At 54.9% G+C, this 21279-nt stretch overlaps 2 protein-coding genes across 2 annotated transcripts; one reads left to right on the forward strand and one right to left on the reverse strand.

Annotated features, from left to right (window-relative positions):
• Window positions 1-903: 903 nt before the first annotated feature.
• On the forward strand, window positions 904-9401 carry LOC103532183 (BPI fold-containing family B member 4). Its single transcript, XM_030463209.1, has 15 exons — window positions 904-1015; window positions 1303-1417; window positions 1934-2038; window positions 2290-2445; window positions 3811-3874; window positions 4256-4319; window positions 4719-4810; window positions 5374-5547; window positions 6207-6260; window positions 6621-6788; window positions 6901-6968; window positions 7935-7977; window positions 8482-8545; window positions 8754-8830; window positions 9336-9401. Exons 1-15 carry the CDS (start codon window positions 904-906, stop codon window positions 9357-9359), a joined length of 1380 nt encoding a protein of 459 aa, XP_030319069.1. The 3' UTR covers window positions 9360-9401.
• Window positions 9402-11606: 2205 nt separating this feature from the next.
• Window positions 11607-16280, reverse strand: BPIFB2 (BPI fold containing family B member 2). The gene is made up of 15 exons (XM_008497916.2): window positions 16172-16280; window positions 15903-16002; window positions 15502-15606; window positions 15226-15363; window positions 14739-14787; window positions 14476-14536; window positions 14101-14192; window positions 13803-13979; window positions 13427-13468; window positions 13162-13326; window positions 12839-12906; window positions 12303-12348; window positions 12076-12139; window positions 11912-11988; window positions 11607-11675 (listed from the first exon to the last, which is right to left on the reverse strand). The coding sequence occupies exons 1-15, from the start codon at window positions 16278-16280 to the stop codon at window positions 11607-11609; spliced, it is 1362 nt and encodes a 453-aa protein (XP_008496138.2).
• Between the last annotated feature and the right edge of the window lie 4999 nt (window positions 16281-21279).

Below are 21279 nucleotides of genomic sequence, written 5' to 3' on the forward strand. Positions count from 1 at the left end.
CCCCACCATCCCAGGGCACATTTTCAAGACAGGACGGAGCGTGGGGGGAAAGCAGCCCCAGTGATGACCCTGGTGCTGGCAGCAGGTCCAGCAGGGGTGACGTTTCCCCTGTCAATCACAGGAGGTGGCAGCAGGGTGGTGCTCAGAGGGGTGTAGAGGGATGCCTGCTCAGGGCACCTGGAGGCTGTGAGGAAAAGGTGTGTCTGCTCCTGGCAGTTTTTATATAAGGGCGACTGCAGGAAAAAAAGAGGAGAAGGACTCAGAGGCTCGGGAGGTTCCAGCAGAGCCCATCCCAGGCAGGTGGAGCTGGTGCAGGTAACAGCCTGGGCTGGTGGAGCTGTGCATGGTGGCACCCATCACCTGGGGGCTCTGGGGGTGTCTGGGGCTTGGCTGCTTCAGTCTGAGATTCTTCTGTGAGCTGAGCTCCTCATCCTCTATGTCTGTCATTTCATAATTGTTAAATTATGACTTTATAGCTGGCTTATTTTTATCACCTGAGCTTTAGTTTATTGCTTTTGAAAGCCAGAAAGAACAAGAATAATCCTCAGGTGCTCCCCTTGGGAAGACCCTTACCAAACATGAGGAAGTTTTCATCCGAGGGATAAGGAAATTGCAGCTGCTTAAAGGGCAGTTCAGGGGGAAAGGAGTTGGGATTTCTGGGTGAACATGTAGAACATTCAGGACAGTTCACAAAGGGCTTGGAAAGGGCTTTTATTGACCCACACTTGAAATCTGTCCATGTGTGTGGACCTGAACCCCAGGCTGAAGCAGAATCCTACTTGAGTTCAGTAGCAGGAATTTCCTGCTCCAGCTCTTCCCTCCTCAGGACACTGGGATCTGTTCTTGAAGGCTTTCCCCCCACTTCTCCCTCTGATGTCTCCCTTGCCAGAGTCTCGTCTGGAGATGAAGATGGGGAAGTTTTTTGGAATCATCTTTTTCTGTGGCCTCCTCTTCCCCTGTCGGGAAGTCCTGTCTGGTCTGTCCTGTGCTGTCAGCCCCAGGGCCATGCAGAATGGTAACTACAAAACATGGCTTGTGTTTGTTTGGAAAACTACGTGGGACTGTGAGGGGGAATGAAACCACCTGCATGTTTTCATCTTTAGAGTTTCCCAGGGCTGCAGACCTTGCTTGGAGCTTCTGACAGCCCTGGCTGGGTCAGGGTGCTTTGACTGCACTGAGACAGCTGAGGACATCACAAGGAGTTTGGGGGGCTGGGGGCTTTGCTGTTTGACTCCTTTGCCAGGAGAGATCTGAGTGCAGAGAGGTGATTGCTGCAGGTGCTCATGCAGAGATGTTTTCCAGTGCTCTCTGATGCCATCCTGCAGAACGGGCTCCTCCAGCAGCACCTCCAGGGCCTGGTGCTCCCAAACATCATGGGTGATGGGGGGCTGCTGTCCTCTCCCACCAGCATCACGGGGTAAGTGCAGAGTGAGGGCTGCTCCCTGCGTGCTCCCTGGGCAGCAGTGCTGAAGGGACAAAGCTGAGCTGCAGCTGGCAGGGCTGTCCCCAGTAATTATCCTCTGTTTATTTTGATTCTTGAATTCCATCCTGAGGGAAGGTTTGTGTGTGGTGGGTGGTGAAGGGTGCTGTGGGTTATGGATGCAGATGCAGGATGAGGGCTCTGATGCTGCTGGTGCTGTCTGAGATGCTTGACAGCCCAGGGAGAGAGGAAGGGGCCCCAGAGTTGAAAAGCTGCCTGCTCTGGCTCTGCCAGGCTGCCATCCAGCCCAGGCTGGCTCTAGGTTGCCTTCTTTTGGGTGCCAGCTGCAGACTCTGGTTCTCACCTGGGAGCTGGTACCTCTCGGTCGTCATTCTTGTGCCTCCAGCTGGAGGAGGCTGTGGTGCTGTGGGAGCTGCAGGTTCCTCAGTGCAGGCAGCTGCTCAGCTGCTGGAGGATGCTGCCCCTTCTGCCAGCTGCTGCTGTTGTTTGCAGGCTCCACCTGGTGAAGGTTCGGCTGCCCAGGCTCTCTGTGGTGCTGCTGCCTGGCATCGGGGTCCAGCTGACTGTCACTGCCAAGCTGGAGCTGAGTGGCAACTGGTGAGTGGGGGGCTCTGGAGGGAGAAGCTCCTGCCCACGGGCTTCCTGGGGTGCAGCGTTTTGCATCTTCTATGGGTTTCTGGGTGTTTTATTAACCTGCACCAAAGCCAGAGAGCAGGCACCAAAAGGTGTCTGTGGATTTGTAAGGGAGTGCAGGGGATGCAGACACAGTTTGCTGCTTCTGGGTTTGCTGAGTTGCTCCAGTTAGAGGCTGAGAGATGAAATCTGTTCAACCCATTTACTTTTTTCAGCCTGGTTGGCCTTCTTTCAGATCTAATTGACATCTTAGTGGATGTGAACATTACTGCAAACATTAAATGCACAAATTTTGAGTCCAGCACAGTCCAGGTCATCATTGAAGACTGCCTGTGCGTTCTCGGTGCCATAAAGATCAAGCTCCTCTCTGGGTAAGTGCCTGTGGATTTATGGTTTCCACTGCCTGTAATCCTCTTCTCTCCATCCAGTGATCCCAGCAGTCTGCCAGGACACAGGCAGTGCTGAGCTGATGCAGGGCCAGGCCTCAGAAAAGTCATTTCTTCCCTTTTGCCAAAGCCAGCTGCTGCAGTGGAACTGGCAAGAGAAATTGGTTGTTGGAAGATGGGGGTTAATTTGCCCTGTTTGCCCATGGAAATGTTGTCTGAGGCTTGGTACCCATCCCAGTACACTCTTTAGATTTGGCTGATGAGCTGATATCCAAAGGGCAGGGAGTGCTGTGTGAGAGCAGCACCACTGCTTGCCCTGGTTCTGTGCCCTGGTTCTGTGCCCTGGTTCTGTGCCTGCCTCTGGTGTGAACTTTGGGTCTGACTGATGGGGGAGGGTGCAATTCCATGCAAATATCCCATCTCTTGCTCACTCTGATTAAATTCTTGGCAGAAAGAATTTGCTGACTTCACGTATTGATGAATTCAACAGTAAATTGATCACGGCAAATACTTTCTTTTATTGCTTTTAAATTACTCACTTTTCAGGTTCATTGGATTGCTCATAATTAATTTTTGCATTATGCATTATATTTCAATCAGTGCAGCAGCAGCTAGTTTGAAAGAGACTGGGCAAGCAGAGAGGAACAGGGCTCCCCTGCTCTGGGGGGTCATATTTTAAGTTGTAGCAGGGGAGAAGTGATGGTGTGCAGGAGGTGAGCTCCCTGTGGGGCACGGGGGAGTGTTGGATGCACCTGATTGATCTCATGGCAGTTCCTGGGATGTGTCCAGAGGCAGAGATGGGGCATAAATAACGAGATGCATCAGGGATCCCTGTGGTCTGGGGCTTGCTGAGTCTGCTGCTGTGTGTTCTAACTCAGTAGTCTGGAAATATATTGATTATCAAAAGCAAATGGCTCTGTGCTGCCTGCAGGCATCCTGGAGTGATCTATTTAGCTGCAGTGAAATGTTGCACAGCAGATTTCTCCTTTTGTTGTTTCCCATGTAAATTGTTTGTTTCCCATAACCAACATGGAGATGTTTCCACACAACTCCACCTTCCCATCACCACAGCTCTTATTTAAGTGCCAGGGGGAGATGCCCCAGCCCAGGTTACTCTGCCAGAGGGTTCCCCCACCCCAGAGATGGTGCCTGCACACCCCAAGAGCAGCAGCCCTGGCTTCTCAGAAACTCTCCCTGCCCTTGGGGAGAAGAGCAGCTCCCACCCCCCTGCCCAGCAGCAGCCCTGAGGGATGCTGAGGGATGCAGCAGTGTGTGAGGGAGGGCTGGAGATCCTTTGCTCTCCTGGACCTGCATTTGTACTGACTGGGTATTTTTTTCTTTTTTTTCCAGCTTACTCTCACTATCAGTGAATGATATAGTGCTTAACAAGCTGACAGCAACTCTGCCTGGCTTGGTAAGCCTGAGGCTTGCTCTCCTTTTGTAGCTGGAACATAAAAACACTGAGAACAACATGTTACGAGGTCACAGCAAGTGGCACAGCCTTCCCACGTGGCATTCCCACATCACTGGGGTGTTCCTGTCCCCAGGGTTACCCCCTGGCAGCTGCCAGTGTGTTCCTGCCTTCAGGCAGAAGCCCAGCACAGATCAGAGCCATTCCTTCAGATGCTCTTCTGCCCCCAGGATGCTCTGTTGCCCTGAAGTCCTTGGCAGTGTCCCCACTGCTGTCCCGTGTCACACAGCACTTTGTCCCCAAGGATGTGGGTGACAGCAGAGGGTCTGGCCAGGCTCCCAGGGAGAGGTGATGAGGGGGGCTTTTTTCTGCTTTGTGTTGCAGCTGTGTCCAGTGGTTGACATTGTCATCAACCTTGTGAACATCCAGCTCATGGGGACTCTCAATGGTGCGTGGCTGGATGGCTGTGGAGCTGCTTCCCTGCAGTCCTCTGGTGGGATCTGCCCTTTCCCACCTCTGCTCCATGAGTGCCTCAGGGAGGAGCTGAGCTCCACAGGGTGTTACTGGCCCTGAATTCACCCCTGAGCTGTCTGAGAGCTGCTCACACCTGGACTCTCTTTACACCTTTTGTGTAAACCCCCCTTGGATTGTCTTTGGTGGGCTCTGTTCTGAGGGCAGATCCCACAAAGCTGATTTTAGGGATATTTTGGCCATTTTGAGCATCCCCCAGAGGTGCAGGCTCAGGCTTTGGCTGGGGAGGGGGGGTCTGGCTGGGGGCTGGGGGCTGAGGGGAGGAGGTTGTGTTGCTGTGCTTTCCCCATGCTCTAACCACCATTTCCCTCTGAAGCTGTGATCCCAGTTGGCACGGCAGGAACCATCCACTACCAGCTGGCCAGCCTGCCCTTCACCTCTGGCTTGTTCCTGGGGCTGGATTTAGATGTGAGTTAACAGTGGGTGACAGGATGCTGAGGACGTGGTGGCTTCCAGAGAGTTATCTGCTTCCAGCAGAGCCACCTGCAGGACCCGGGTTCATGGCTTGTTCTAGGAATGCCAGCTAAATGTTTAGATCCTTACCCAAATCCCCACTCAGTGGCTGTGTGAACCTCTCCTCGAGTCCTCTTTCTCTCTGCAAACTCACTCTGAGGCTGTGGCTCTGCTCCTGGTGGGAGTTTCCATTCCCTGTGCTCTGGGGTATTGCTTTCCACCTTCCCTGCTCAGTCCCCCTGCTGGGTGGGTGCTGAACCAAGCTCAGGGATGGGTTTTTTACTGCTGTCTCACTGGGATAAAAGAAAACAACCGAACAGTTCTTTCAGGCAGAAGAACTTAAATAAAAGAAAGTGGCTGGGGAGAAGCAAGTGGGCCATAAGCAATCCAGAACATGAAGGGCTAATAAACAAACTGCACCAAGAGCACTGCTGCTCCTGCTCTCCTGCAGGAGCCCCATGGGGTCTTCCTCTGCCTGGTGGCTTTGAAGGATGGCTCAGTGTCCCCTCTCTCTGCAGGGTGCGGTGCAGCAGGTGGGAGGCAGCATCATCCCCCACGACTCATCCCCCTCCGCTTTGCCTCCACTGCTGGACAAGCTCCTGGTCCTGGGGCTGCCCCAGAGCTTCCTGACTGCAGTCCTGTCCCTCCTGCTCCAGATCCCACCCCAGACCTTCCCCTGCACGCCAGAGGCAGTGAGTGCAGCAGCAGAGCTGGGTGCTGGGCTGGGGGGGTGGGCATGGGGACAGGGGTGTTGGGGTGTTGGGGCGTTGGGATGTTGGGGTGTTGGGGTGCTCTGGGAGCTCCCCTGCAGCAGCTCCAGCCCCAGGGCTGCTCCTTGCAGCTGTGGTGTCTTCAGCAGCCACTTGGTCTGTGTGGGCATCCCCAGTGTCACTGCTGGCACCAGCTCTGTGCTGGGTGTGCCCTGAGCTCCTGGAGGTTTGGGGAAGGACCCTGCAAAACGGCACTGAGAAAAGCAGCGTGGTGTGGGGGACACAGCTCTCCAGGTGTCCATGTGCTCCGTACCCACACGGGGCTGCACCAGGTGTTTGCACACTGACAGTGGTGAGAGCCTCGGGGTCACACCTCCTCCTGCTGCTGGTGGCTGTCACCGTGTCACCCCACAGCCCGGGGTGATGGAGAAGGTGGTGGCTTTGGGTGCTGCTGAAACATCCACCTGGGGGTGGCTAAGCTGCCCAGGGTCCCCCTGGGGACAAGGAGGGAAGGAGGGCTTGGGCACTGTCCCCAGGAGTGCCAACAAGCTGGCTGGGAGCAGGGGCAGGAGTGGGAGCTGGCAGGGTGGGTGCTGCTGAAATCATCTGGAGCTTTCATGAAGCTGCTTCTGTTCCACCAGTTCTCGGGTGCCAGACACCTGCAAGAAGCCATCACAGCCCTTGTTCCTTCTGGGGTGAGTGACTTTCGCTGGCAGGAGTGTTTGTGTAACCCTCTCCAAGTCCAAGGCCATCCAAATGGTGCACCTGGACCTGCTGGTGTGCTGCTGCCAAGGGTCCCTGCTCTCCTCCCCTGCCCTTGGCTGTGCTGAGCATCAGCCACAGCCCAGCCCCACCAGCACAGCTCCTGCTGCCTGCCTGGATGCTGGGACTGGGCCAAGGACCAGGGATTTGTGCCCAACCCTCAGCAGCCTCTGCTGGACCCATCTGCTCTGTGAATTTGTCTCATCCGAGGTCTGCGTGACCTTGGGGGAGTCCCCGCAGAGTGATGGGGCTGGGAAGGGAATGCCACCTCCACGTGTTCCCCATTCCCACAGTGCTCTGTCTGCCGTGGGAGCAGCGCTCTGAGCATCAGGATAACGTTGGCTGGGAAACCTCTCATCCTCTTGGAAGAAAACAAAGCCACGGTCAGGCTCTCCGTCATGATCCAGGTGTTTGTTAAGCGTTTGGATGGGTCCATCCTCAACCTCCTGCTACTGAAGGCTGTAAGTGTGGATGTGAGGACCACAAACCAAGGTGTGCAGGCAGCCCAGTGAGTGTCAGCCGGGCTGGGGACATCTCCATGGGCTCATCCTCCCCCTCTCTCTCTGCTTGCAGGACCTGGGTCTGAACGCCCGCGTGTCGATTGCTGGGGGCAGACTGGTGCTGGGCTTGTCCCTGGGCAGGTAGGGAATCCCTGGGGCCTCCCACCTGGAACGTTTCTCAGTGTCTCTAAAACCCACGTTTCATTTCCTGAACCTGAGGATCTGATAGCTGGCTGCTGGCAGGAGGTGCACGGGTACTGCTGGCTGTGGGGAAACATCACAGCAGTGGGGAAGTTTTAAGAGAGTGGAGGAAAAGGCTGTGCCAGTTTTATAACAGGGAGAAATGTGATAACCTGCATAACTGTGAGCCTGTCAGCTTGACTTTGATCCTGGGCAGGAGTTTGAAATGTCTGGTATTGGACAGGAGTGATAAAGGACTAAGGGAAAGTGCTGTCATTAATGCCAGTCAAGGTGTGATTAAAGATGGAAAGCATTTCTTATGGTGTGAGGGTTCAGGGTTTCAAGCCATTGAGCTTGTCATAGAGCTAGATTTAGAAGCAACATTGGCATAGCTTGTATGCAGCCATACAGAGAATAGAAATGCATCAAAGGGCTTTTAATTCAATATGCAATAGGCAAAGACATAACAAGATTCAATGGAAGTAGAAAAGAGAAATACAAAGTGGGCATAAAGCACACATTTTAGCTATGGAGATAGTTGTGTGATTGCAATGATAGATTAGGAGCTGTAGCGAATTCTCCAGAGCTTGTGATCTTTAAATCTAGACCAGATGCTTTTTCAAGAAGCTCTGCCCTCTGCTACCTGGGAGCTGATCCCTTTCCCAAGGTGCAAAACTGCCCAGGCAGAGGAGAGGGCAGGGCAGCAGGAGCTCTGCTTCACAGCCAAATAAAACTTGGGTGAAGGGTTTGTTTTCCTGTTGCCTCCCCTGCCAGCAGGCAGTGCCTGTTTTCTGTGATGATCTCGTGGTGCCTTTAGGGATGCCCCAGGGCTCAGCCCTTTGCCCATGGGCTGGGTGATGCTGTCCTGCAGCAGGGCTCTGGGAGCTGCCCTGCTGTCTGACTGCTGTTTGCTTTCCTGTCCTGCAGCACTTCCCTCTCCTTGGAGTCTTCTGATGTTGGCATCAGTAACGTAAGTCCCTGGTGCCAGCCCGGGCTCTGCAGCTCTGGGGAGGGGGGACAGTGGGTGACACTGAAATGTGTCCTGGCTGGGATGGATTGGACCTCCTGGGGCTGTGCTTGTGAGCTGCTGTGCAGGTGGTAGCCATTCTTCTTTTGCTGCACTTTATTTTATTTTATTTTATTTTATTTTATTTTATTTTATTTTATTTTATTTTTTCTGCCTTTTCTAATGATGCAAATGTAAAGCCCAAAGTTTTTGTGTTGATTCACCTCTGCCTGGGCAAAACTCACACAGAGCACTACCAGGAGTCTTACCTGGCAGAAAGATTCCCAAAGGAAGGCTCAGATCCAAATCGAGGAAGAAAAGTAGATTTCCTTTAAAGAAAAGAGGGACCATTTGTTGTTTTGCTGATTTCCAGTCCCTGGCAATCTGAGTGCTGTGGCTCTGGGATGTGCTTGCTGCTGTCCTGTGCCTGGCAGCACCACTCACCCCCTCCTTCCTCCTCTGGTTCAGATCTCAAGCTTGAAGCCACACTTCAGTGGGCTGCTGGTGGACACCTTCCTGCCCCTCATGAACGGTACAGTGAGGGGGCAGCTGTAATGCTGGGGGGCTTGGAGCCCTGGGGAAGGAGGGGAGAGGGGCAGGGGGGGGTTGAAAGCTGTAGCAGGAGCAATGACAGTGGCACAGGACAAGCCAAGCATCTCTGCTGCCTCCCCTGCCCCTGCACAGCTCTGTGCCCCCCCTTGCCATGGGCTGGGGGGTAAGGACCTGTCTGTCCCCTGCAGCTGCTCTGAGCATCGGGATCCCTCTGCCAAACGTGTTGGGCATTCCCCTGCTGAAGGTGGAGATCCAGATCCTGGCAGTAAGTGTCTGGGGGGCTGGGGGGCTGTCTGCTCCTGCCAGGGGGGGTTAGTGGCCAGGAGCTGCAGGTTTTAAGCTTGGAAGGACAGAGTGGCTCTGTGGCCTCCTTTAGGTCAGAGATGCTGCCCAGAGCTCCATACCCATTAATGCCACCAACCCAGGCAGGCACTGAGCAGTGCTCAGATCCCTGTCCCTGCTGCCTGCTTCCCGGGCAGCCTGGTGAGAGCAGCTCTGATGTGTGTCCAGGGGGTCTGCAGAGCCCTTTTGAGAGGCACTGTGCAAAAAGGGTCTTTAATTGCACCCAATTCCATCCCTGAGCATCCTGGAGATGCCCCAGAGGAGCTGGGGAATTCTCTGACACTTCCCAAAGGACACTGTGTCCTCATTCCAAATGGGATGTGGGGATTTCTGCTGGAGGTTTTCCTGCTGGCTGCGTGCTGCTGGGCTGGCAGGATCCCTCCAAGCTGGGAAATAACCTGGATGTGTCACTCCTTGTGCTTCCACAGGGCCTGCTGGTGATTCTGGCCTGAGCCAGGGAGCACGAGGCAAGGAGAGAGCTTTGTGGACAGAGAGGGAGGAAGACAGAGCAGCGGGGAGGAGGCACCATGACCTGCATTATCTGCTTTTCTTTTCCAAACTTGATTCAAGATTCTTGATCACGTTTAAGACACTTCAAAGTTAATTGCCTCGTGCAGGTACAAAGCTACTTGCAGAACCCAAAACCTGGTAGGCAGCTCTGTGTACAAATATTTATTTTATTCAGAGGAATTAGCCTGATTTTGGGGTCCCAGTTACAGCAGTTGCAGGTGAGGCTGTGGTGGAATTGTCAGGCTGGTTCCGAGGGAAGATTGTTCTGGATACCAGGCAGAACTGAACTTGTTGCATTGGGTTTCCTAAGCAAATGTCAGCATCCCACTCAGCAGGGTGTGAAGTGCTGAGGGGCAGCTCAGGAAACATTTGTTATGGAACTCTCAATAAAAATTCCTACTTTTTTAGTGCTTGGAATGAGACTCTGGTTTCTGATGCTTCCCAGGGAGTCTGTCCTGCCCCTGCCATGGGCTCTGGTTCCTTTGTCACAGATGGTATTGTGGTGTTGGTCTGAAAACTCATTTTCTGGATGACAAGCCTGGTGTCACACTGTCCCTGCGTGGGCTGGAGGGTCTTGTGCTGTGGCAGGAGGGGTCTGGGGGGGCTGAGGTACCCGGTGACACAGAGCACCTTGTCTGGATGAGTCTGAGCAGCTCCTCTGATCTCAGCCCTGCACAGGCTGGTGCTGGAGGTGCTGAGTGGTTCTGGTGGTGCTGGTGGTTCTGGAGGTGCTGGAGGTGCTGGTGGTGCTGAGTGATTCTGGTGGGGCTGTGCCCTCCAAAGGCCACTCAGCTGCTGGGGACAGGGACCTTGCCTGTCCCTGGGCAGATGTGATGCTGCTGTATGGGGCTGGGTGAGGAGTTTGTGACACAAGAGGGGACACCACTGCCTGGGCCACTCCCAGGTAGGACACAGGGGTGGGAGTCAGGGTGTGCACCCCCAGGACCCCAACCTGGCACTGGGGGTGCAGAGCCAGACACTAAAGGCAGCTGGCCAGTAAATACATCTTCATACTGCTGTAGCTTAGTCCTTTTGGGAAAGTAGTTTAAGACATGTTAGTAAAAGAATAATGGTTGCAGCTCTACCAAGAAACTTTCATTAGGGGCAGTTCCTGCTATTGCCAACTTTGCCAATTAAAATCATTAGTCAGGTCCCCAAGCTGGGCATAGGAACATTCAAGGTTTTTACTCCTTATAATGAATCATCCTGGTTTGTGTTGTTTGCTTTCCTGTTTCTTAGCCACTAAAATATGAGGTTTTGAAGTGCTTTTCAGCAGCTCCAGAGGCTAGAAATGATGTATGTAGCTGTTGCAAGTGAAAGCAGGTGTATATGGAATTAATATGGTTTTATGGGCACCCCTGGCAGAGATGGGGTGGGTGGTGTGCAGGCAGCAGCACAGCCATGCCCAGGAGCTCCCTCACCAGCCCTCCCTCCTGTTTAGGAGGCTCAAGCCTGCTGTGGGGCTTTTTCTCCCCCTTTAGTTTCCTGACCAACCTCTGGAGTGAGGAGACACATCCCAACCCTGGCACCCACAGCTGGGCATGCTCCAGGGTGGGCACATGCTGAGCTGGAGGTGCTGAGCTTTGTCAGAACTATACTTTTGGATATATAACTGCCTGCCAGTCTAAAATTAGAAACCTTTGTGCAGACTGTTCATCCCCCCCCCATTCCTTCTGACCCCGGGCAACCCACCAGCCCTGCGTTCCCATAGCAACAGAGTGATGGAGGAGAAGCAGATGAAAGGTGTCCTGTGGGGGGGCTGTGCCATGCTGCAGCCCAGAGGCACGGGGCTGCTTTGCATCTTTCTAAATTAGTGGACTTTTCATGGTCCCTTAATGAAATGTAGGGTCTGGCTGTCTGTGCTGGACCAGGTCTTAAGCAGGCAAAATGCATCTGTCTTGGGTATGAGTAGCTGAGGGGGAAAAAGAGTCAATAGTCACAGCAGAAAATGCAATATGGAAGAGAAATGTTTAATTAACCTGTGGAACATTGATTCAACCCATCCTCTTTGTGCAAGGAAAATCCCAAGAGCAGGATGGGCAGAGAAGCTGCAACCCCATCACTGTCCTGAGGCTGAGGAAGTTTCAGTTGGTTTTGGAAGGCACAGAAGATTTTCAACATTCAGGCAGTGACAACACACACAATTTCAGAGCCAAGAGAACAACTTCACTGCTGTTTCACTCTGGTGCTCAGACCTTGGTGCTGTGCTCCCCAGGCCTCTCCTGGAACTCCAGGTTGCAGGAAACTGAGACGTAATCCTGGGAGAGGAGGGAGGAGGAGGGAAGGAGGGCTGAGCTGGGCTCGGGGGGCTCAGGACAGCCTCGGGGCTCCCCCCGGCCTCTTAGGGGGATCTGGGGAGGGACCATGCCCATGGGAATCGGTGTCACTCAGCTCTGTGGGTCGGGGCTGTGCTGGAGCCCAGAGGGAAGCCTTGATCCCAGGTGCCCTGCAAACCAAACAGGGCAGGGAGCAGTTCCCAGGCTTCAGTTCTTACCTTGTGGATCCCAACGCTGACATCCGTGTAGGTAAAGCTGGAGATGTGGGGCAGGAACACTCCTTCGTTCAGGACCACTGGGAATAAAAAGGAAAAGGAGGTGAAGTGGCCACCTGGGTGCTGCCTCTGTCCTCCCCATGCAGCTGCCTGGGTGCAGTGCTCACCATTGGTCTGTGCTGGGACCTCCTCACGGATCGTGGCCAAAAACAACTCCTCCAGCACAGCAGCCTGGCAAAGGGACGCCCATCAGCTCGGGGACACAGGGGGTCCTGGTGCCCCCTCCCAGCAGAGAGCACCCAAAGGTGCACCAGGAGGTTAGAGGACAGTGCTAAAGGGCATCAGGAGGGGACACAGCCATGCTGAGTCACTTGGGGGGTGCTGGGGTACCTACCGGCACGGGGCCCACGTTGGAGGCAGCCAGGCTGAGCTCAACATCCCTGGGAAACAATGAGCAACAGCAGAGCAATGAGCTGTGACTGTCCCACTGCCACTAACCCCGTGGCTGCATTCAGCAGCATCCCTGGGGACATCTGGGCAGGCAGCTGGAGCTCAACCTCCCCCCGGGCACAGCAGCAAGGGCTTGAGGGTGTTTTGTCCCCCAGGACCCAGCAGAGCAGCTCTGGTGGGGCCTGATGAAGGGGGGAGGATGGGCTGGGGTGAGGGGCTGGGGGTGGTGTGGGGCTGGAGTCAGAGGCCTGGGAGGGTGCAAGCATTGACAGGCACCCCAGACCTCCCTGCTTTTTTTGGGGGGGTTCTTTATCCACTTTTCTCTTTAACCATATTCTTGGAATCTTGTTCTTTCCCTTGGGACTGAGCTACCTCTGCACTGCCCGAGCCACAGCAGATAAGGAATTCCCCAGCCTGCTGTCCCTGCTCTGGCTGGGACATGTCCCCTTGGGGTGCTCAGGTCATGTCTGGGTTCATTACTCTGTCCCAGCTGCAGAGATCATCATCCTGGTGTCTGCCACGCTGAGGAGGAGCCCTGCAGTCATGTCCTGCAAGGGGAGAAGAGGGCAGGGTCAGGACAATGAAATGGTCCTTGATGAGTGGGATGTGATGACCCTGACCCTGTGCTGCCACCAGAAATGGGCTCCTCATGCCCACAGGTAAACAGCACTGGGACTGACCAGTAAAGGCTGAACCAGTCTGGGCAGAGGCTGTGATCAGTGGGAGCCCGAGCAAAAGGCACTGCCCGTGGGTAAATGTCTGCAGGACACATTCCCCCATCCCCCTGGGCAGGGCACACTCACCACGCTGATGCTGAGGAAGCTCTGGAAAGTTGGTGATCCTGTCCCGACCTGGATGGTGAGGAAGAGCCTCAGGGCTGCCTTGTCTTCCTCCAGCACCACGCGGGGAGAACTCCTGAACACAGCCTGCAGCACCACTGGGACGTCCTCCTGGAAGAGGGAGCCCATCTGCCGAGGGAGGGGGGTGAGTTGTGGGCATGAGGATGTGGGCAGGAGCTGGGGCACTGCCCGAGCTGGGGCTGTGCCTCTTGGAGCAGCAGCAACCAACCTGGGGGATGTGCTCTGCCATGCTGGAGGTGGTCAGTGGGCTCTGAAAGACAAAGCATGGGGGGTGAGGGGCTGGGGGGATGCTCAGGGCCCTGACCCAGCCCTTCAGAGCTGAGGGTGAGGGCTGTGCTGTGCCAGATCCCTGCAGGATGCAGGTGCCACGAGCAGTGACCTGGTTATTGCTCATGGCAAATTTTCCATCAGTCATTAGAGCAGAAATATTTTTGGGAACCTGAGGGCAAGGGGCTGTGACTCCCACGGACACCCAAGGACGTGTTCTCATTTCTTTGCAGGGCACAAGGCTCCTCCAAGCCATCCCAGGGACAGGGTTGTCCCTCCACGTGCATATTTTTCTCCCCCCTCCTTGCTCCACTCACCAGGAGGGTCAGGTTGAAGGCTCCGGCCATTTCCAGGGCAGAGAAGAGGCTGGTGTAGAAGTGCTCAGAGAAGGCCAGGGTGAGGTGGGAAGGGCTGGAGCTCACTGGCTCAGGCATGCTGAAGGGCACGGGGCTGACTGGCAGGGGAATTGCCACCCCTGCCACCTGGAACGTTGTCTGAAGGGACACAGGTGAGTAGGAAAGGAGTTTGAGGGGTCTTGGGGCACACAGCACTGGGAGGAATCATCTCTCCCAAAGCCTGGAGCTGGGCTGGGAGTGCTGGAGAGCCAGGACTTACTTGCAAGGATATGGTGATTCCCTGCTCGGAGAACACGGGGGCAGCCAGGGGCAGGTACTGGGCTTGGCAGCTCGGTGTGACTGGGAACTGGGCTGCAAAGAGAGCAGGGGGGATGCTCAGGGGGAGGAGGGCAGCAGGGACTGGGAGGACTGGGACTGGGGCTGGGGCTGGGGCTGGGACTGGGGCTGGGGCTGGGCAGCTCCTGGGTTTCCTGAGTGAAAAGACAGGGAAAGAACTGGGTGGAGGGGACAGGTCCCCAGGGGGATGATGCTGATGGAGCTGCTGGGTTCTGCTGCAGGACAGGATCCTGTCCCACCTCGTGACCTGCCCCCCAAAGCCCTGGTCCCATTGCAGGACTCAGTGCTGGACACTCACCCGTCAGGGAGATCAGGCGCTCGTTTGGCAGCAGCAGCAATTTGGAGACTTCCAGGCAAATCTGAGGAACAAAGAGCAAAAAGAGGTGGGAGATTAACACGGGGTTCTGCCAGCATCAGGTGTCCCCTGAACACCCCAGGTGACAGGGGATGGCCACGGGGGAGAGCTGGCCAAGCACCAGGGTGACTAAAAGTGCTCTGACTCCTACAGAACTGAAGAACTTTATCTCTTCCTGCCTCGCACCTCTACAAATGTGTCCTTACCTTGTCGATGTTAATCTCCTTGTCCAGCTCTGAACTGCCGGAGGACTTGCTGGGTGAAAACAACAGAGCAAAAGGAGTTAGACAAGGACAGATGAGCCAAGGGTGGGTGAGTGTCTTTCACCAGACCCCAAAGGCACAGAGACACTGTCACCATTACTTTCTTTCATCTATATTAAGCAATAATTACAATTCAGAATGCTGAAATGCTGCAGAACTGCTGTTGGGCTTTCATTACAAGTGCTCCTGCTACAAGACTTTAAGAGCTCCACTGCCTTACAGCAGACTGCAGCTTCAGCTGGGGGAACCCACCCTGCAAGCAGAGCACAGGACCTCTCATGGAGATCCAGGTTTGTGTTCTCTGCTGCACATTTTTAGGGCAGTGAGGAGATGTGAGTCAGATCATCTTCCTGCCTAGAAATTCTTGTGCCTCAGTTTCCTCTTTGCCCCAAGACCCAGCTCCCAGAACAAGAAAAACCATGGGGTCAACCTTCCCATCTCCTCAGAGCTCTGCTCCTCCTCCAGGGTGGGTTTGCAGGCAGAGGTCACCAGCTCCAGGTTCCCTTCAGTGTTCATCTCCACGTGGAGGTCAGCCAGGATGGAGAGCCGCATCCCCCTGGGGCTGGAGCTGTGCCGGGGGGACAGGGGTGGCTGGGGTGTGGGAGCTGCTCTGGGGGGCTCTCCATGGCCCCCCTTGCTCCCATAGGCTGGAGGTGGCCGCGTTGCTCCAGGCAGGAGCCGTGGCTGCTCCCAGCCCATCACTCACGGGGAGGAGGAGATGCTGAGGTCGGCGCTGATGCTCAGCCGCAGCCCAGAGTCAGGGATGAGTGACAGGGACAGCTCGGACACCCTGACCGAGTTAATTTGGTTCCTGCTGGAGCAGAAGGGAAAGTGGGCAGAACAGACTGATGTGCAGTCCCTGGCTGCTCTCATGTGGGCAAAGCCCAACAGCCAGGAGATCTGCATGGACAACTGGAGGTGGCCCCATGGCCCTCAGACCCCAAAGGAGGAGCTGGGAATTTGTTCCTCAGTGGCTCTGGCACACCCCAGCCATGGGGTCCTGGAGGGATTTTACCCTTGCTGGTAAAACACAGTTTGTGCAAATGTCCAAGGGCTCCAGGTGGAGCCCAGCATGATCCAGGGGCTGGGACATGGACCTGGACTCACCTGCTGGGCTTCGGAGAGGTGAGAAAGGAGCTTGGGGATGCCGGGACCACCAGGTCCTGCCTGAGGACTGACTCTGCATGGGGCTTGGAAACTTCAGCGACTGTGAAACAGGGCAGATGCTTTATGAGCCCCTCTGGTGCCTGTGGTCTGCTGGACAGACTGAAATCTGTCCCAGTGACACCCATTCATCCCTCCCTATCCCTCTTCCTGGCTGTGGAAGGGTCATGATGAACATGAGAAGTTTCTGGAGATGTGGGGTCTGGACTTACAGTATCTGAGTCCTGCAGGGGTGAGGATGCCCCCACAGTCTGGTGAGCGGGTGGCAGGAGTGGGGACCAGGAGGCTCAGGAGGATGCTCAGGGTGCAGATGTTGGCCATGCCGGTGCCTGGAAGAGGAGGAACAGATCCACAGCTCCTGGCCAGAGCTGGGGTCCCTGGCCTGGCCCTGGGCACAAAGCTGCAGCAAGATCCCATCTGCCCAGAGCAGGGAACAGCAAATGTGAGCAGCAAATAAACAGGAGCTAAGATTAGCTGAGGAACTAAAGGAAGCTGTGGAGGAGGCTGGAATCCAATAGAAAGGTGAAAGCATTATCTACTGCTCAGAAAAACATTTGGGGATGGTTTACAGTGCTTGTGATGCTCTCACAACAGGAAACCAGAATTGAGAATGTTTAACCTGCAGCAGACAGAGGAATTTATAGCATCCTTGCAGAAAGTGGAGCTCTGGTAAGAACTGTCCCTTATGGAGCACAAGAACAGCCTCTGCCAAGCTCCTCAGGTTTCAAACCCATCCTTACCTTTCCTGCTCAATCTTCCCATCCTTCCAGCCGAGTCCCTGTCTTGCCGTGACCACACCAAGGATTTCTGCTGGCTTTATATATCTTCCCAACCAAGGCTGACGTTGCAGAAATTGACAAAGAGAGGTAGGAGCCAGGACACAGGGTGGACAATTTGTTTTATATTCCCTTTTTATTGTTTCCCTGTCCAGCTGATGACCGAGCGAGGTGAAACACTGCAGGGCACGTGCTGGGGCAGCTCGCCTCTGGGACCTGTTCCTCAGGAGCACAAAGCTTGGGCTCTGGGCAGAGAGTGCCAAGAAATCACACATTGTCAGGACAAGAGCAGTGGTTTCTTTGCTCTGCGGCCGTGCTTCCCTCTGAACATGGCAGGGACAGCCACCACCACGGCCACACCACTGGGAAGCTGCCAGGCTTTGTGCCACTCTCCTGATGGACGTCTCAGACCAGAAGGGGTGAGACCTGCATGAGTTGCACTGGAGGAAATCTTGGCAGATCATCAGGGGATGCTCTCTGCTCCCACCAGGCCTGGGTGAGTCTGTTGAAGGCAACAGGAGTGTTTCTGTTGGGCTCAGTCAGTGTTAGACCAGACAGAGGATCTGTCTTTTTTAGAGCTATCTCCTCTAACCTCCAGAACAACCCACCTGCCATCCTTCCTTCCTCTCTTTGACCCATTCCCAACCAAAAGCCACCAGTAATATTTATTACTATTGGTAGAAGAAAGCAGTGGGTGATGTCCAACTGCTCTGCTCATGTCCCTACAAGCAGTGGAAGTGTTTGTGGCAGAGAGCCTCAGTCTCTCTCCTTCCTGTGCTTGGGGTCCCTCGTGTTCTGCCTGCAAACTCCATCTCCATGCATCCCCCTGGCCTCATCCCATTCCCTTCCCTGCTCCAAACTCCCCCTGAGATTTGGGATCTCAGCCCCGAGCCCTGACCACTCTTCCAGAGAGGGTTGAGCTGCCCATTTGGGGCCGAGTCCCTTGGCAGTGGGATGAGGTGTCAGAACGTGTTGAAACACCTGTGCCTGGGGAGGGAACCATTGTCCTTTGTGTGTCGGTGACCTGAGTCATGGGGTGCTGGCTCCAGGTGCATCTCGACACGTCCAGCACCCTTGGCTCTCCCCCCGGGGCTGCCTTCCCTCACAGCGTGGCACAGGAGTGCCAAGGGAAGCCCAGGCTCAGCCGTGCTGGGTGTTTGCACCAAAGGCACCCAGGGAGCAGGCAGGAGCAGCCATGGAGCTGTGTGTCCAGCTCTGCTGGGACACGCATCGGGCTCAGGGGGGAGGGGGGTGCTTAGGGAAGGAAATCCATGGAGAAGGTTGGAACCTGCAGAGGAGTCTCCTGGGGCTGGTGGGAGGTGTCTCCTGGCATGGGCAGGGACGTGGGCTTGGAGAAATGTCTCTGAGAAATGAGCCCATGCTGTGCTTGAGGGCAGTGGTTGGATGTGGGTCCCAGCCCTGGGGGTGGGCAGCTCTGGTTCAGTTCTGGATCAGCTCTGATTCAATTCTGGACCCGTGCAGCCTCGTGATGCTTGACAAGGGATCAGCTGTTGGAGGAGGTGGCACCCTGGGACTTGGAGGTGGATTTTCTCCTCCTGAAGGGCTGTTCTGGACCTGATGGTCCCTGTGGAGGTTTAATGAGATGTCAGCTCACAGCACAGTGATTGATCAAGTTACCAGCACCAACAGGGCTTTCTGGCAGGGTTTGTTCCTTACTGGAGTTATCTATAAATCTCCCACCCCTGTAGGATCAGATGTAAATCTCCCTGTCTGGGTGCAGCAGAGAGGCACCGAGTGTGTCCCTGGCAGGGAGGTGCTGGCAGATTAAACCCCCTGACACAATTTATATAGAATTGAAGTGAGGAAATAAATTACTCAGTGCTGCATGATTGCAGCGTGGTAAATTCCCAGAGCTGGGTCCTGCTGGGTGGAATCAGCAGGGAGGGGATGGGTGGGGATGGTGGGCACAGGGCAGCAGAGTGGCCATCCCAGAGCAGAGCTCCAGGCAGCCTGGGGGGACACTGAGCCCTCCTGTGCTGGGACAGGGCTGAGGACCCCATTCTCTGGGCAGGTGATGGTTTTTCTCACTCCAACCCTGCTGTGACCAGTCAGAACATCACAAAGAACACCATCATTTCCAGTGGGTTCTCCACCAGCAGATCCCATGTCTTCCCTCAGCATTTGCACAAACCTTTGGGGAGGAAGAACCACTCATCCCAAGAGCTGCAGCTCCAGGTACCTCCAAAAGCAACGTTTACCATCACACCTCTTGGGATTTTCCTTTCCCACACTTCTGCCTGTACCAGGTAATTAAACAGATCGGGTTTTTATTTGGGGCTTTGTCTGCAAATCCCCACTGGCTCTTCCTGGGTGTTGCACAAGAGCTCAGTCTGGGCAGCACGAGCCCACAGCCTGGGGCTCGAGGGCTCACCTGGGCTTCCACATTTCTTACTGAAATTATTTGTGTTGGCAGCTGCCAGGAGCACCCAGGGATTAGGTTATATCACAGGAATTACCCAGCCCTCTCCTGCCTTTGGCTTTACCCCTCTCTCAGTGGGGTTTACGTGCTGGCTGTTCCCTGCCTGTCTCCAGGAGAGCAGTGCAGAGCTTGGACAACCTCTGGGGACTCTGGGCTGGAAAAGGGCTGGGTGAGGTGACACAGGGCCCTTCCCTGCAGGGTCCCATCACAGTGAGGTGCAGCAGGTCACATCATTTCCCTCTGGTGCTGGTGAGAAGTGTGAGGTGCCCATGGGGAGGTTCATCACACCTCATGCCAACAGCCATGACCTCTCCTGCTGTTCCAGGGCTCAAGGTGGCCCTGAGACCCCCAGGACAAGTGCTCCATCAGGCACCCTCAGCCTTTGGGCAGGTTTTAGGTGTCCTGACACGAGGTGTGTGAACTGTCTCCAGCTGACTGGCTGTCTGTTGAAACCCACAGTGTCCTGTAAGGCTCTGGAGCCCTGACAGCAGCAGTGCTGGGTTGGAGATGTCAGTGGGTTGGTGCATTTTAGCCCTTGGTGGCTGGCTGGCATGGTCAGGAGGAGCTGCTGGCCCTGGAGCTGTCATCAGGATCGATCTTGGAACGATTGATCATGGTGAGTGTTCAGGCAGCAGCGTGGTGAGGAAGCCTGGTGAGTGCTTGCCAGGGATAACAGGAATTGCTGCTCATCCCAATGGTCAGCACATGGTGTGTCGGGATGGTTCCTGTGCAGATTGGGCCAGGAACAAGTCAGTAACAATGGTTCAGAGGGTGAGGTGCAGGGGCTGGAGTCCCCCTGCTCTCCAGCACAGATTCTTCCCTGGGGGGGTTGTACCAAACATCTCATCTTGTGCAAATCTTCCAGCACTCTCCACTGCCCTGAACGAGAGCCACGTTCTGCAGAAAATGGCAGAGGAGGCTGCAGGAAAAAAAGCCAAACGTCAAAGCCATCAAAGGGATCTCAGGGTGAGTGATGCTCTGCAGCCTCCCACACACCCAGACCTGGGAACCAGAAAATAAAAGCAGAAGGTTGGGAAGTGTCAGCCTGGAGGCAGAAACGAATCACTCCCTGCTAACAAGTGTGATATTAAAGCTGGTGATTTTCTGCATGGTTGTGTCTACAAATGCGTGGAGAAACTGTAACTTAAAGGCAACAAAGAGTCTCAGCTCTGGTGGGGGCTGCGTGGTGGCTCCCGGGGGGGGGGTTTGCTCTCAGGGCAGGGGGCTCAGGTTGGGTCAGGAATATCTTGAAGGAGCCCAGAGTTTTTGGGGATCAGAGCTGGACCTCTGCCCTGTGAACACATTCTAGGGGAAAGCATGGAGGTGTTTCGGATGCCAACATTTATTTTTTTCCCCTGATTGTTGCAAGGTTTTCTCACACTTTTTTTCTCACCCCACAGATGTGTCCAGCTGTGGATGCAGTGCTCAACCTTGTGAATGCAAAACTCACCACCAGGACTTGCAAGCTGGCATCCATTCATCATCATCATCATCATCATCATCATCATCATCATCATCATCATCCTCCATCCATTCATCCACCCATCTCCATCCACAGGAAGGTGCAGAGGGCACACACTCTGGTTAAGCATCTCCCTTTGTTTCCATGCAGCTGAGATCCCCCTTGCTGGGCCCTGCAGTGCACTTTGCTCAGCCCTCCAGTGACAAGTGACACTTTCATAGAGCTGGATTTGCAGGTGAGTGCTGCTGCCTGGTGCCAGGTCATGGGGTGGTGATGTTTCTCTTGTCCTTCCCAGCCTGGGGCTGCAGAGGCTCTGTGAGCTGGTGCATGATCTCCCCTCCTCCTCAGCTCATCATTCTGTGGAGTTCATTGCTCTGATTTGTTTCTGACACCACAGAGCAAAGCACCCACTTCCATTGTACCTGATCCAAATTCAGACCCTGCAAAGGACCTGAGCTCTCTGACACAGCTCTTCTCATGGACCTTTTAGACAGTTCTCCTCCGAGAGGAGGGCAAGGAGGTTGAGGTCCCCATGGAGCAGCTGCTTCTTGTTTCTCAGCCACTGAAGAGGGATGCTGCCACCCAGCTCATCCTGTCTGCAGACTTCCTGAGTGCTGAGCTCCCCGTGCTGCAGCCTCCTTC

Source organism: Calypte anna, chromosome 20, assembly GCF_003957555.1.
Source record: "Calypte anna isolate BGI_N300 chromosome 20, bCalAnn1_v1.p, whole genome shotgun sequence".
Lineage (NCBI taxonomy): Eukaryota > Metazoa > Chordata > Aves > Apodiformes > Trochilidae > Calypte > Calypte anna.

What these genes read in the sequence shown, in the direction of transcription:
- BPIFB2 (XM_008497916.2), bottom strand. Translation starts at nt 16,280, where the DNA reads ATGGCCAACATCTGCACCCTGAGCATCCTCCTGAGCCTCCTGGTCCCC. An exon ending in CCCTGCAGGACTCAGATACT is followed by an intron (nt 16,003 to 16,171) that starts GTAAGTCCAGAC and finishes CCTGTTTCACAG; the next exon opens with TCGCTGAAGTTTCCAAGCCC. An exon ending in AGGAGATTAACATCGACAAG is followed by an intron (nt 14,537 to 14,738) that starts GTAAGGACACAT and finishes TTTGTTCCTCAG; the next exon opens with ATTTGCCTGGAAGTCTCCAA.
- LOC103532183 (XM_030463209.1), top strand. Translation starts at nt 904, where the DNA reads ATGAAGATGGGGAAGTTTTTTGGAATCATCTTTTTCTGTGGCCTCCTC. An exon ending in GCTCATGGGGACTCTCAATG is followed by an intron (nt 4,320 to 4,718) that starts GTGCGTGGCTGG and finishes TTCCCTCTGAAG; the next exon opens with CTGTGATCCCAGTTGGCACG. An exon ending in CTGATGTTGGCATCAGTAAC is followed by an intron (nt 7,978 to 8,481) that starts GTAAGTCCCTGG and finishes CCTCTGGTTCAG; the next exon opens with ATCTCAAGCTTGAAGCCACA.